Here is a 13426-nt window from a genome sequence, read left to right on the forward strand (position 1 = left end):
GGAAATGCCGCTAGAGGGGATGAGCGAGAGGGATCTCCCGCCAGAAACGGGGCTTCAAGGCGACACTTGGCTTTTGTATGGACGGGTCTCACATAGCAGTGCCAGGTGTTGCCCTGGGTGCAGCGCATTGCCTTCGTCCTGCATTAGCGCTTTTGTGGCGGTGGCAACAACGAGCGATCTCCTCGGCAGTGCGTGGCAGGGCAAGTCGCCACCTCAGCACCCGAACCCTCGCCCCCCTCCCCTCCCTCCTCCCCAAAGCTGCCGGTTAGCCACCATGGAGTGGGAAGCGCAATGCCTCGAATGCGACGAAGTGCTGGACGACGACGACCTCATGAGCACGCAGGAGTCCGAGACGGGCGAGGTGCTGGGGCTGCTCGTGTCCGACGCGCCCTGGACCGCCGAGCTCTCCTTCGAGGAGCAGAACGTGCGTCTCTCCCTCTCCCCGGAGTGAGACCTCACTTTTGACAATGCTTTTTTTTTACAATAATTTCTTCATTCCGTCGCGTAGCTGGTGGCGCTCGAGGACCGCGACGTGGACGCCGTGTACCGCGCCATGCTGCGCCAGGAGCTCGTGCGCCCGGACTTCTCCAAGCACTACGAGTACCTCAAGTACCGCCGCGTGCTCGTGGACTGGATGGCCGACGTGGGGGAGACGCATCTGCGCATGCGCAAGGAGTACGTGCACGCCGCCGTGGGGTACCTGGAGAAGGTGCTGGCGACGGACGCGCCGCTGCCGCGCAAGGACCGGTTCCAGCTGCTGGCGCTCAGCTGCCTGCGCATGGCGCTCAAGTTCCTGGGCACGGAGGAGGAGCTGCCGCCCATGGCCGAGTTCTGGGAGATGGGCAACCGCATGTACTCATTCGAGGAGATCAGCGACGCCGAGGCCGACATCTTCCAAAAGTGCGTGCGGCTCTTTGCTGTCTTTAGTTCGTCAGGGGAAAAACAGCCCCAACGGACAGCTCCGTTTTTGAGTGGGAGTTTTGCAGGACGACGGACATGTGTGGTGCCGTAACCCCCTAATTGCGCTAAATTTGCTTGCTTGCTTGTGCAGATTGGGCTGGAGACTCACGGTGGTGACGCCGCTGCACTTCCTACAGCACTACATGGGTCAGACCGTGCTCTTCGCCGACGACAGGTTGCTGGGGTCCGAGCTCGTGGACGAAGCGCACGGCTACTACTGCAAGTACGCGGAGTTCTTCGTCGACCTCGTGCTACAGGAGTACTCGCTGCAGGTGTACAGGCCGTCGGTCGTCGCGGCAGGCATTCTGGTGGCGTCCCGCAAGGCCCTCGGCGTGACCCCACTCTGGCGGGATGAGCTGTCCGTGCTCACGGGCTACGACGAGAAGCAGGTGGCGCCGTGCTTTCAAGCCGTCTGGGAGCACTTTGAGGCAACCTTCGGACCTCGCAACAAGAACTACGAGCGGGACGACTCCCCTACCGGTGTGGCCGACTTCTGACGTGCTGGTGCTGGCAGCCTCATCTCTCGACGTTCGTCGCGGCCTCTTCAAATGCAGCTGCAACGATCGAGAGGAGGGAGGCAAATAATTGTTAGGGCGTAGTCAAGTATTTATGTCGCGGCTGGCTTCTTCCTGCTGGGCGGTTGTGCTTGCTTTGACACAAGCCCAACCTGCCGTGGTAGAAGAGCCTAGCGTTGGCGCTAGCGTACGTGTGAGTTCTCTCCATGCGTCATTCAGTAGATTTACAAACATTAGGGCTTTCATCAGAGGAGTTCGGGGACGTCATCCTTATTCAACACGATGCGCTCTCGTTCAAGCGGTGTTCATGTAAATGGCATGTCTATTGATTTCAATTCGGCTGCTAAGCTAACGAGGGGACATTGCCTTGTTCTATCGATGCGTTAATTAGGGGAGACAGACATTGGCGCTGCTTGATACATTGCTACATGCAATCTCCAGTTGAGAAAGCGGGTCAAGTTTAAGACCACGGCAGTGAGCGGTCCGAGTCGCCAATTTCGCCACCCTTGACGCGATCCTTGACTTGCACGTCGTAGTAGCCAACACCGGGGCTCTCGCTCTTGGTGATGAACGAGTCGCGAGAAATGCGCGCGCGAGACATCACAGCTCCACGCGACGACAACGACGTCGAGCCTCCCTCAGAAGCACCAGTTGTGTTAGCTGCATACTTCTGCGGCATGTAGTTGTACCGTTTGTTCAAGTTACGAAGTGCCGTGCCACGAGGCGAGCGATTGCCTCCACGACGCGCAGACGTATTCGACGAGTTCGACGTATACGACGATACTGATACGTTGTCAGCATTTGCAAGAGCCGCCGCGCGAGCACTTCGAGCGCGCATACTCGCTGAGCGAGCTGCGGGCATCGATTGCGCCGAGTACCCCGAGATAGAAGACACATTTGACGAAGTGTACGCACCAGTGCCGCGTCGAGGAAGCCCAGCTTTTTGGTCCATGGCCTCCAAAACCTCAGGCGTCAAGCGAACCTTGGATCCGCCATTGCTCGATGAAGGCGTGACGGAACGACGCATACGTGGAGCGCCATTTTGCTTGGACTGTTGCTTTTGGTGCTGTTGTTGCTGCTGTTGCCGCCCGCGAGGTGTGGTGCCAGCAGCTTCGCCACGCAAAGCAAGAAGCTTTTCGGAGCACATTTCAAGCTGCCGAGCGATCTGCTTGGCTTCTTCGTGCTTGCGCAGCAGTGCCACTTTGAGTTGCTCAATTTGTTCGACAAGTTCAGCCTCAACCGCGTTATCGGCTTCATGGTCCTCTGGCCCAGCACGCTGGTTCGAGTCACTAGCATCGGTATGATCGCCGGCTGGAATCCGCGTTCTTCCGCCCTCGCCCTTCTGCTGGTTGTCACCGCCTTGCTGAAGAACAACCTCGCCACTTTTCTTCCTGCCTCTCCCGCTACTGCGACTGTTGCGACTACGACCGCTGCCATTGCTACCGCTGCTCCGCACACTGCGTTTGTCGAAAGACCCTCTACGACGTCCTCCCTGTTGCTGGGGATGGATCGGTGGCGTAGCTGCTGACCCCGACAATCGTGAAGGAGACACTTCCTGCTGCTCTGGTGACAACGAGGGAGACGGCGCGAGCTCGGGTCCTCGGAAGTGAATCTCCAGCGGCAGCTCCGCGTTCTTAATCAGATCATGCACCTGGCGAAGCCCCATATCCTTCAGCTCCGTACCAGCAATACTCACGATAGTCACACCCGGTGCCAACCGCGGGAAGTGCGTCGCCGCGCTTTTCGGGTAAATAGTGCCCACCTCCGTGCTGCTGTCATGGCCTCGCTTCATGGTGAAGCCCAGCGGCAGCTTGTGGAACAGCACGCAGAACTCGCTCGTCTCGCCGTCACTGTCGACTCCGCTGACGCTGCTCGGCGTTACGGATGCTGCATCGTCCACGCTTGCACTGGCACGTGCAGGCAGCGTGACGCCCAGCTCGAGCTCGTCGCCACAGGCGCAGCACTGGACGATGGGCGTGCCGGCCACCAGGAACTCCTGCTTCTTGCGGTGGAACACCACGTTGCACTCGGGCACCTCGCTGTCCGAGAAGGCGGCCTGGTAGGCCTCAGCAGCCGCACCCAGCAGCGCCTCGCACGGCCACTGCGGGTTCACGACGCAGCGCAGCTCGACGCCCACGAGGTTGCAGAGCACGAAGAACTGTTTGTCGCCGTTGCTCGGCTCCTGTGGGGTCGTTTCGGGTGCGAGCGACGCGGGCGCGGGCGGCGGCACCACAGCTCGAGTCGCCATGGCAGGAGGAGGGGGTCAGGGGCGCTCTGGGCGACAATGGGAGCGGCGGGCGGGGCTGGCGGAGACGGTCTTGAGCAGCTATTCTTGTTCTTGAATGACCACCCACATGCGATTGAACCGGGCAGAGTATTGGCCAATCGGAGAACGAGGGTAATGTAGCCATCTGGTCACGTGTAAGGAGGGTTGACGTTGTTGCTGTTGCTGCTGGCTGCCGGTGTGTTGGTGTTGTTCTTGCATTATGGTTGACGGCTTATAGTAGTTTGCGGAAGGATAATACGTCGAAACACGTGTCGCACACGCGATCTGGCTTGAGCACCTGGAACTTGGGGATGGCGATCTTGTTGCTGCTGCAGTTGTAGCACACGGTGCGGCCGCAGTGGCGACAATGGTGCTTGCGCATGGCCAGTCGGAACGTGGTGTGGCACGAAGAGCATTCGGTGGTCTGCTCGTCGCCGACCCACTCGGGCGGGTGTGACAGGTTACGCAGCACTGGAACCAGCATCGAGCCTTGGTTCGTGCTCTCTACAAGGTCCACTACGCTGCGGCCGGCTGCGTCCAGCAGGTGCACGAAAGCGCCGGCACTTACCAGCGCGACTGCCACATCCTCGCTTCCTCGACCAACAGCCAGGTGCAGTGCCGTACTACCGTCTAGACTTTGTGCATGGATATTTACGCCATGCTCAATCTGTACACAGCACATACAGAGTCCACGATAAAATGTGAGTCCACAGGCCACAAGTCGTAACGCAACCCGATACAAAACTTACGAATGCGTTGATGAGAGACGCGGGGCCGTCCTGATGAGAGCAAAATAGATGCAACGGAGTGTACCCGAACCAGTTTGCCCGGTTCGGATCTGCTCCATTTTCCAGGAGCAGCTGCAGCATCTTTTGACACCGTTCGGACGGCGACATGGCTGCAAGGTGAAGCGCTGTGTTACCCTTCAAGTCTTCTTGGTTGATGTTAAACACATTTGCTTCTTCCTGCTCCTCTGTGTTTTCACCTCCATCGTCACCAGCACTGCTGGTGGTTTGATTTTGAGATCCATCCGACAAAGTGTCTTCAGTCGTCCCGTTGCTCTCATTGCTGGGATCAGTTGATGTCGCTAACTTCTTAGCTTTGGTGGCGTCATTCTCGTGAAGCAGAACAAGGGTGACCGCAGTGTGGCCGTTAGCGGCAGCGTGGTGGAATGCATTCTGACCTTGGTCGTCCACAATGTCTTGCTCTGCGCCATGATGGATCAGATAGGCTACAACAGCAACGTCCCCACGAGCCGCAGCAATATGCAACGGTGTTCGCCCTCGTCTGTTTGGAATGTTTGCATTCGTCCTAAAAGCGTTGTTCAGCAGCACTTCAACGGTTCCGATGTTTGCTGCGTAATGCAGCGCCGTATTGCCTTCCTCATCAGGTAGATTGGACGCCGCATTGTGCTGGAGCAGTAGTTCGACGACAGAGCTGTGCCCCTTTCGACTGGCAATATGCAAGGGCGTCTGCTGATGTCCAAACTCCGCAGTAATCTCCTTGTCTCCGTCCTTCAGTTGCGAGATGAGGTTCACATCGGCTCCATTCTGTTCGATAAGAATCTCGCAATGCTGCACATTACCGCTCGCACTCGCCAAGAAAATCAACGGGACCTTATCCGTAAGAAGGAAGAAAGGTGCGTTTTCATCAACTAGCAGGCGGCGGATGATCGCATTGTTGCCAGTCTTCAGCGCAGCAACCAGCGGCAAGTCTGACTCGTCATTCCCAACATGATCCAGAGGCTCTCCAAGTCGCAGCAACTCGTTCACCACGCGACCGAGTTGATATCGAATAGCCACAACTAACGGCGTATCGGATCGCATTCGCAATACCTCACACAGCCTCTCTGTCGAACATTGTCTTCCAGTGTCGCTCTGCAGGAGTTCCTCAAATGCAGCTTCATCCATATGTTGAAGTTGTTTCAGGCACATGTTCTGAAGCTCATGCACCGCATCAGTGCATCGCGACAGCACCGAGCCACCAGCTTCTCCCGGCTCACCAGAAGACCGCCTTCCATTCTGCGTCGACGGCGGGGTCATCGAAGGAGAGTCCGACGCTTCTCTTCGTCGAGCTGTCAGCGGGTTGGTCGCCAGCACCGTGTCCATAAACACCAGCACGTCCAGCGTCTTCTTCTGCAGACGCAGCTTCCGACTCTCCGCCTTCCTCTTCGCAGCTTCGTCGTCTTCTCCCTCCTCCTTATTCTCGCCTTCTTCCTCGCCTTCTTCCTCGCCTACTTCCTCACCTAATACCAAAAAGCCCACGATCCTCTTCACGCAAATGTCCACCAACGACGGCACCAGGTACACGAACGCCGCTCTCAGCAGCTGCTGCCAGAACTGCTCCCTGTCTCTCGCTCTTCTGCCCGCAGCGGCTCCTTCCTCCTCCGCCTCTGCGCCCAGCTCGTTCGTGTACAGGAAGCGCAGCATGCAATGGAAAACGCGGTAGGGCGTGTCCTGCACGTGGATCTTGAGCGGGAAGCGCACCTGGCCCGGAACCTGGCTGCTCTTGGCGCGCAGCAGCGCCGCCTGGAACGCTCCGCTGCGCAGCGACAGCACGAGGCGGTGCGCTGGGATGAGGTGGTCCCCCGCCGAGCCCTTGTACTCGCCGTCTACAGCCACAGCCCCGCCACCAGCGCTGCTGCTCTCCCCAGAGTCCGACGAGAAGACGAACAACACGTCGCTCAGGTGGTTGTTGGCGAACAGCTTCTTCACCTGCAGCAGCTCCGCCGCCAGCGCGTCGTCCGCCCCCATGACCAGCTACTCTAGCTTCTGCTTCTGCTTCAAGTCTGGAGAATGTCATCTGTACCACAGAGAGGGTACGGCGTACCAAATAAGCGGCACGACCTGTGCCACACCAAGTAGCACACAAGGAGACCTCCAGAGCGGACCGCGCATCCAGCCGCTGTGTCTTATTTTCCCTAGTGAAGCCAGGCCAAGATCTCGGCAGATATGGCGGAGCCCAACATGCCCATGCTGCGCCAGTCGCTGGAGGGGACGCTGTCGCCCTTCGCGGAGACGCGCAAGGGCGCCGAGGCGTACCTGAGCACGCTGTCGGCGCAGCCCAACTACGTGCTGCTGCTGCTGCAGGTGCTGGAGAGCGCGGGCGAGAAGCAGGAGGTGCGTCTGGCGGCCGCGCTGCTCTTCAAGAACTTCATCAAGCACAACTGGGACCCGGAGAAACAGGGCTGCGTGCCGCAGAGCGAGAAGAACCTGGTGAAGCAGCACCTGGTGGAGCTCATGTGCCGCATGCCCGAGACGCTGCAGAAGCAACTCATCGAGGCGCTCACCACCATCGGCGAGTACGACTTCCCGGCCCAGTGGCCGGACCTGCTGGCCCAGCTGGTGCAGAGGCTGCAGGCCGAGCAGGACTGGCAGGTGCGCAACGGCGTGCTCATGACGGCCAACACCATCTTCAAGCGCTTCCGCAACGTCTTCAAGTCCGACGACCTGTTCCGCGAGCTCAAGCACTGCCTCGAGGCCTTCCAGGAGCCGCTGCTCGTCTTCTTCAAGGACACGGGTGTCGCGCTGCGTGCGCCGGGCGTGGCGGCGGACCAGCAGGCGCAGATGATGGCGGCGCTGCGGTACATGAGCCGCATCTTCTACTCGCTCAACTGGCAGGACCTGCCCGAGTTCTTCGAGGACCACATCTCCGAGTGGATGGGCGAGTTCCTGAGCTACTTCAGCTACGAGAACCCGGCGCTCGTGGACGCGGACAACGAGGACGAGCCCGGCCCGATCGACAGACTGCTGGTGGCGATCGTCGAGAACATCAACCTCTACGCCGAGAAGTACGACGAGGAGTTCAAACCCTTCCTGCAGAAGTTCACGGAGGTCATTTGGAACCTGCTCGCCAACCGCATCACGCTCTTCCCCAAGCACGACGAGCTGGCGGCCAAGTGCATGAAGTTCCTGACGTCGGTGGCCTCGCGCTCGTTCCACCGCGCGCTCTTTGAGTCACCGCAGGTGCTCACGGAGCTGTGCGGAATTGTCGTTACCAACCTGCAGCTGCGGTCGTCCGACGAGGAGCTGTTCGAGGACAACCCCATGGACTACATTCGCCGCGACATCGAGGGGTCTGATGGTGACAGTCGCCGCAGTGCCGCTCGCGACTTGGTACGCGGCCTGCTCAGCAACTTTGACGAGGCTGTGACGCAAATTTGCATGACCACGATCCAAACCCACCTGCAGCAGTACAAGGCCGACCCGGCGCGGAATTGGGCGATGAAGGACGTGTCGATCAACCTGGTTATTGCTATTTCCGCGATGAAGCAGTCACGCCTTCGCGGTGTCTCCGAGGTAAACAGCCGGGTGCCGCTGATGGACTTCTTCATGGCGGAAGTGCTTCCGGAACTCTCGACTCCCAACCAGGCTTCACTTATCTTGAAGGCTGACGCCATTAAGTTTGTCTCGACATTCCGCAGCCAGATGCCGGTGGAAGTTATGGATCAGCTCTTCCCACTCCTGATGAACTGCATGGACCCGTCGCAGTTTGTGGTGCACACCTACGCTGCTGCTTGTCTGGAGCGTCTTCTTACTGTTAAGGACCCGTCCGGCTCCCTGAGATTCTCCAAGGAGCGTCTTGCTCCGTACCTGGGCAAATTGTTGGAGCACGTATTTAACATCCTTGAGCAGCCCAACTACCCGGAAAACGACTACCTCATGAAGGTGGTCATGCGGGTGATGAATGTGGCCAAGGAAGATATTTTGCCGCTGACGGATATGGCAGTGAACAAGCTCACCAGTATCTTGAATCGCATCTGCGCCAACCCCAGCAACCCGTCTTTCAGCCACTACCTTTTCGAATCGCTATCGGTGTTGATCCTGAATGTCTGCAAGACCAACCCGGCCGCGACGGAGCGCTTCGAAGAATTGCTCTTCCCGCCGTTCCAGAAGGTGCTTACGAACGACGTCGATGCTCTGTCGCCTTACGTGTATCAAGTGCTGGCACAAATGCTCGAACTCCGACCCAGCGGCGTCTCTGATGCGTACAAGAGTATGTTCCCGGTGCTACTGAACCCTACGCTGTGGGAGCGCGTAAGCAACGTTCCGGCTATTGTGAAGCTCATCGAGGCGTACATGCGCAAGGCCCCGAATGATGTTGCTCAGTCGGTCCAGGGAATTCTTGGTGTCTTCCAGAAGCTTATTTCGTCCAGATCTACAGAAGCGAACGCCTTCTCATTGCTTCGTGGTCTCATTGCGTTCATGGCTCGTGAGGCTTACGTGAACTTCCTGAACGAAATCATCAAGATCCTTATGATTCGGTTGCAGACTCGTATGGCTGGCCGCAACTCTGTGGGGTACACGAAGGAACTGATTTACACCGTTTCGGTGCTGATCGGAAAGTTGGGCCCGGACACGTTCTTGGCGTCTTTGGAAGCTCTTCAGAAGGGAATGTCGACAATGTTCATCAAGTCCGTCTGGCTGACATGCAACGCGCGCGGACGTGTCCCAGCCGAGCGAAAGGCTTGCGTTATTGGGCTGACGCGCTTGATGTGTGAAACGGAGCTGTGTGTGGCGGACTTAGATCTGTGGACAGAAATGCTGGCCGCTGTGGTGAAGGTTCTTGAGGAAGCTGGCGAAAGCGGTGCTGCAGTCAAGGACGAGGATGAAGCGTTGCTGGAACTAGAACAGACTGGATACGAAGCTGGATACGCGAAGCTCTTCTTCGCGTCGGTGGTGCCTCTTGACCACTTGCAGGAGTATCCTGTGCCAACGCACTATCTTGCGGAGTCGATCGCGAAGTTGTCGGCCTCCAAGCCTGGTGTGGTAAGTTTTCTTGATTTTTTGTACGTGCGCTAACGTGTGCCATTTCTAACGGTTACGGGGTGCTGTGCGAATTTACAGCATTTGGCTTACGCCCAGACAAAACTGCCGACGCCTGCGACGCTGACGGCACTGCAGTCGTATTTTGCGCAGAACAACGTGCCATTCCAGTAGACGAATTAGCATGGATCAATGGGCAGCTCTCCCTGTCCGACATACAATTAGCAAATCTCAGAGTGTGGAGAGGTGTTGAGCAGCATGCGGCAGCATTTCACCACGAACGTTCTATTTGTTTGTTTCATTTGTGAAGAGCAACTTTGAGTGCTCTCCCTGCGTGGCGCCGCATTTTGCTGCATTACGGTTGCAGTGCGGTGTAGAGGGAGCGTTTGGAAAGAAACTGTGTTCATTTCTGCTCTATGTAGATTCTACAGAGGAAAAGATCCGAAGACCCCACCATGGTTTAGTATGCTCCGGAGAGATGAGGAAGCCATGCATGCATGGCGATCCGAAACATTTCCTCGGCCTCTGGCAGAGGCCCATTCGCCCTCGAGGGGCTCATTGTATTTGGACTGGTTCCCTCGTTCAGCCCAGGCAGTTGCGGAGATTCCCCAGTTACTGCGGCGCGTTGTACATGTCAATGCTCTCGTCAGACTGCGGGGTCGAGATGGTGCGGTTGAACGGCGTGAATCCCATGTTCTTGGCCTGCATGCGCGCATCGCAACGCTCAGCGTGCAACCGCTCGAAGTAAGCTTGGTTGACGTCGCCCGTGACGTACTTGCCGTTGAAGCACGACGAGTCGAAGGTCTCGAGCGCCGTGTTCTCCTGTCGCACACAGTCCTCCAGGTCCTTCAGGTCCTGGTAGATCATCCACTCGCAGCCGATCTCCTTCGCCACCTGAGCCTCGGTCTTGTTGAAGGCAATGAGCTCCTCCGTCGTGGGCATATCGATACCGTAAACGTTGGGGTGGCGAATGGCCGGTGCAGCCGACGCGAAGTACACCGCCTTGGCGCCGTTTTCACGAGCAATCTGGACAATCTGGCGGGAAGTCGTGCCACGCACGATGGAGTCGTCCACCAGCAGCACAACCTTGCCTTCGAACTCGGAGCGGATAGCGTTCAATTTCATGCGAACGGTCTTCTTGCGAGCAACCTGGCCGGGCATGATGAACGTACGCGCGATGTAACGGTTCTTGACGAAGCCCTCGCGGTACGGAATGTTGAGGCTCTGCGAAGCCTCGAGAGCCGACGTGCGGCTTGTGTCAGGGATCGGAATAACCACGTCAATGCCGTGGTCGGGACGCTCACGCAGGATCTTCTCCGCCAGCTTGGCGCCCATGTTGCGGCGTGCCTGGTACACCGACACGCCGTCGATGAACGAGTCCGGGCGGGCGAAGTACACGTGCTCGAAGATGCACGGGGACAGCTTGGCGTCCGGGACGCACTTGCGGGTGGTCATCTCGCCGCTCTGCTTGATGACCATGGCCTCACCAGGGGCGAAGTCGCGCTCCGTCTTGAACTCGAGCGTGTCGATGGCCACGCTCTCCGAGGCCACGACGTAGTCGGTGCCGTGCTGGGTCTTGCGCGTGCCGTAGACCAGCGGGCGGATGCCGTGCGGGTCGCGGAAGGCCACGATGCCGAAGCCGTTGATGAGCACGACGGCCGAGTAGCCGCCGCGGCAGCGCTTGAAGACGCCCGTGACGGCGTCCAGCACCATGTCCGTGTCCAGCGGCTGGTCCACGCGCTTGAGCAGCTCGTCGGCCAGGATGTTGAGCAGCAGCTCCGAGTCCGAGTCCGTGTTGACGTGGCGGAAGTTGGTGTTGGCCAGCTGGTCCACGAGCTCGTGCGAGTTGGTGAGGTTGCCGTTGTGCGCGAGCGCCACGCCGTAGGGCGAGTTGGTGTAGAAGGGCTGCGCCTCCGAGCTGGAGCTCGAGCCCGCCGTCGGGTAGCGGCAGTGGCCGATGCCCATGTTGCCGCGCAGGTTCAGCATGTGGTTCTGCTTGAACACGTCGCGCACCAGGCCGTTGTCCTTGCGCAGGAACAGGCGCTTCTTCTCGCACGTCATGATGCCGGCGGCGTCTGCAAACAGCAACAAGCAACAGCAACAAGCAACAGCAAACCACCAACAAGCATTAGACAATGGCACAACGCTCCGCAACAGCTTCCGGCCAGTGCTGACCTTGTCCGCGGTGCTGCAGCACGGTGAGTCCGTCGTAGAGCCCCTGGTTGCAGTGCTCGTACTTGTTGGCCAGCATCAGCGCGATGATGCCGCACATGGTTGAAGACGGAGGGGGGCGGGAGCTGGAGGCTTGACGGAGTGAACTGACGACTGACGGCGCGGCGAGTGGCTGCCACACGAAAATACCTTGCGCTCTGTATGCCCCGCGAAACGGCTCTGCGTGTTCGGCTCAGCCAACGAAACGAGTGCTGCACATCCTGCGCAGCGATTGGCCCAAAACCGGACGCGACATTGAAGTCGATCGCCATGGGCCCGAGCCGAAGGTGGCGCCGGCTGCGCGCGGCGGCGCTCGTGCTGCGGCTGCTGCGCTCGAGAGGCGCGGGCGACGTCACGAGCCGATGCACCTCGTTCCGCGACGCCTTCCCGCTCGAGGCCGATGCCTGCTGCGCGCCCAGGAAGCGGGCGCTGCTGCGCCGGATCGTCGCTAAACCGTAGATTAATTAATTCGTCGCGTAAAATGTAGCTACATGTGGTAATAAGTAGTATTTATTATATGTCGCTACAGGTTCCACTGCCGCTCGGACGTGGACGTCAAGCTGCTGGTGCGCGCGTGTTTGGTTGCGCAAGTTGCTGCTGGGTGTTGGCGTGCTGACGCGGTGTGCTGTTGCCAGGCGGAGCTCCTGCGGCGCAGCAGGTTCAATGCCGGTTTGTCCTCGGCCTCCACCGACGGTGCGGCACTTTTGTTGCACTGCAACGGGTGGTTTAGGTGTTAACGCTCGCGGAATGCCGTGATTGCATGCAGCTCTGGCCAGGGTCTTGCACTTCCGAGTTGTGTACGATGGGGAAGAGCTGTTCCGGCAAGGAGAGGCCATCGATGACACTAGTGGACGATTTCTTGTCGTGTCCGGATCTCTGCTGGTGTTTTCAAAGCGGGAAGAGGCCGGGGGTGGGCCACACAAGAGTAGCAGTGGGGGCGAGGCTGGCCGGTTGGGGCAGTGCGTGTGCACGTGCAACCAAGGATCAAGCTGCGGCGAGGTGTGTGTTGTGTGTGTGTGTATTTTTTTTTTCGAGAAGAAGTGCGTTCTTCGTGGTACGGCCGAGGTTTGTAAGAGATTTGCTGTGGGTCGCATGGTAGGATGCCGTCACTGGTGCAATTGCTCGGAAGGTGACAGTACTGGCGCAGACCACTTCCTGTACGAGGTTTAGTGATTGGTATATTTTTTTGTATGATGGAGGATGGGAAGGTCTCATTTCGTGTTGTTTTGGTACGTAGTGGTAGCGTTCGTCACGAAAGCGGACTATCTTCGTATCGCGCGTTTTAACGTGGAGGAAGAAACGAAAACCCTGAATGACGTTCGCATCCTGTTCAACGACCTAAATTCGCTGTCTACACTGCCCGCTCAGTTGGACGCAGAAGCACTTGGTCGCCGCCAGTCAATCCAAGTGATGAAGCGGTTTCTCCAACGCTACGAATGCTTCCGTAGATTACCGCTAGAATGTCTCCCTCACCTTGCTCAAAAGCTACAGCTTCACTTAATCGAACCTGGAGAAAGGTTGCACCCGGCGCGGAACGGTGTACCAAAAGTGTTCTTTTTGCTAAGTGGGGAGTGCTGTGTTCATATTCCCGAAAGTGCAGAGGAAATCCAGTTAAAAACTTGGCTCACAGAGCAAAACCACATGAACGCAACTCCCCACCTGGAACCAAGTACCTACATGCTCATCCACCACGACAGTAACGTTGATTG

At 58.2% G+C, this 13426-nt stretch overlaps 6 protein-coding genes across 6 annotated transcripts; 3 read left to right on the forward strand and 3 right to left on the reverse strand.

Annotated features, from left to right (window-relative positions):
- Nucleotides 1-274: 274 nt before the first annotated feature.
- IUM83_00622 (G2/mitotic-specific cyclin S13-7) lies at nt 275-1457 on the forward strand (the record flags this gene model as incomplete). Its single annotated transcript, XM_067924406.1, has 3 exons — nt 275-424; nt 509-900; nt 1052-1457. 3 exons carry the CDS (start codon nt 275-277, stop codon nt 1455-1457), a joined length of 948 nt encoding a protein of 315 aa, XP_067789286.1.
- A 478-nt stretch (nt 1458-1935) lies between these two features.
- On the reverse strand, nt 1936-3723 carry IUM83_00623 (Cell 12A endoglucanase; the record flags this gene model as incomplete). Its single annotated transcript, XM_067924407.1, has 1 exon — nt 1936-3723. One exon carries the CDS (start codon nt 3721-3723, stop codon nt 1936-1938), a length of 1788 nt encoding a protein of 595 aa, XP_067788997.1.
- Nucleotides 3724-3973: 250 nt separating this feature from the next.
- On the reverse strand, nt 3974-6494 carry IUM83_00624 (Myosin-like protein; the record flags this gene model as incomplete). The annotated part of the gene is made up of 2 exons (XM_067924408.1): nt 3974-4408; nt 4491-6494. 2 exons carry the CDS (start codon nt 6492-6494, stop codon nt 3974-3976), a joined length of 2439 nt encoding a protein of 812 aa, XP_067789284.1.
- A 198-nt stretch (nt 6495-6692) lies between these two features.
- IUM83_00625 (exportin-2-like protein) lies at nt 6693-9680 on the forward strand (the record flags this gene model as incomplete). The annotated part of the gene is made up of 2 exons (XM_067924409.1): nt 6693-9509; nt 9588-9680. 2 exons carry the CDS (start codon nt 6693-6695, stop codon nt 9678-9680), a joined length of 2910 nt encoding a protein of 969 aa, XP_067789285.1.
- A 438-nt stretch (nt 9681-10118) lies between these two features.
- IUM83_00626 (amidophosphoribosyltransferase) lies at nt 10119-11778 on the reverse strand (the record flags this gene model as incomplete). Its single annotated transcript, XM_067924410.1, has 2 exons — nt 10119-11581; nt 11682-11778. 2 exons carry the CDS (start codon nt 11776-11778, stop codon nt 10119-10121), a joined length of 1560 nt encoding a protein of 519 aa, XP_067789283.1.
- Nucleotides 11779-11987: 209 nt separating this feature from the next.
- Nucleotides 11988-13176, forward strand: IUM83_00627 (uncharacterized protein; the record flags this gene model as incomplete). Its single annotated transcript, XM_067924411.1, has 7 exons — nt 11988-12172; nt 12247-12283; nt 12353-12410; nt 12484-12716; nt 12817-12874; nt 12955-13104; nt 13166-13176. The coding sequence occupies 7 exons, from the start codon at nt 11988-11990 to the stop codon at nt 13174-13176; spliced, it is 732 nt and encodes a 243-aa protein (XP_067788996.1).
- Nucleotides 13177-13426: the final 250 nt, after the last annotated feature.

Source organism: Phytophthora cinnamomi (genome assembly GCF_018691715.1).
Source record: "Phytophthora cinnamomi strain GKB4 chromosome Unknown Contig53, whole genome shotgun sequence".
Classification (NCBI taxonomy): Eukaryota; Oomycota; class Peronosporomycetes; order Peronosporales; family Peronosporaceae; genus Phytophthora; species Phytophthora cinnamomi.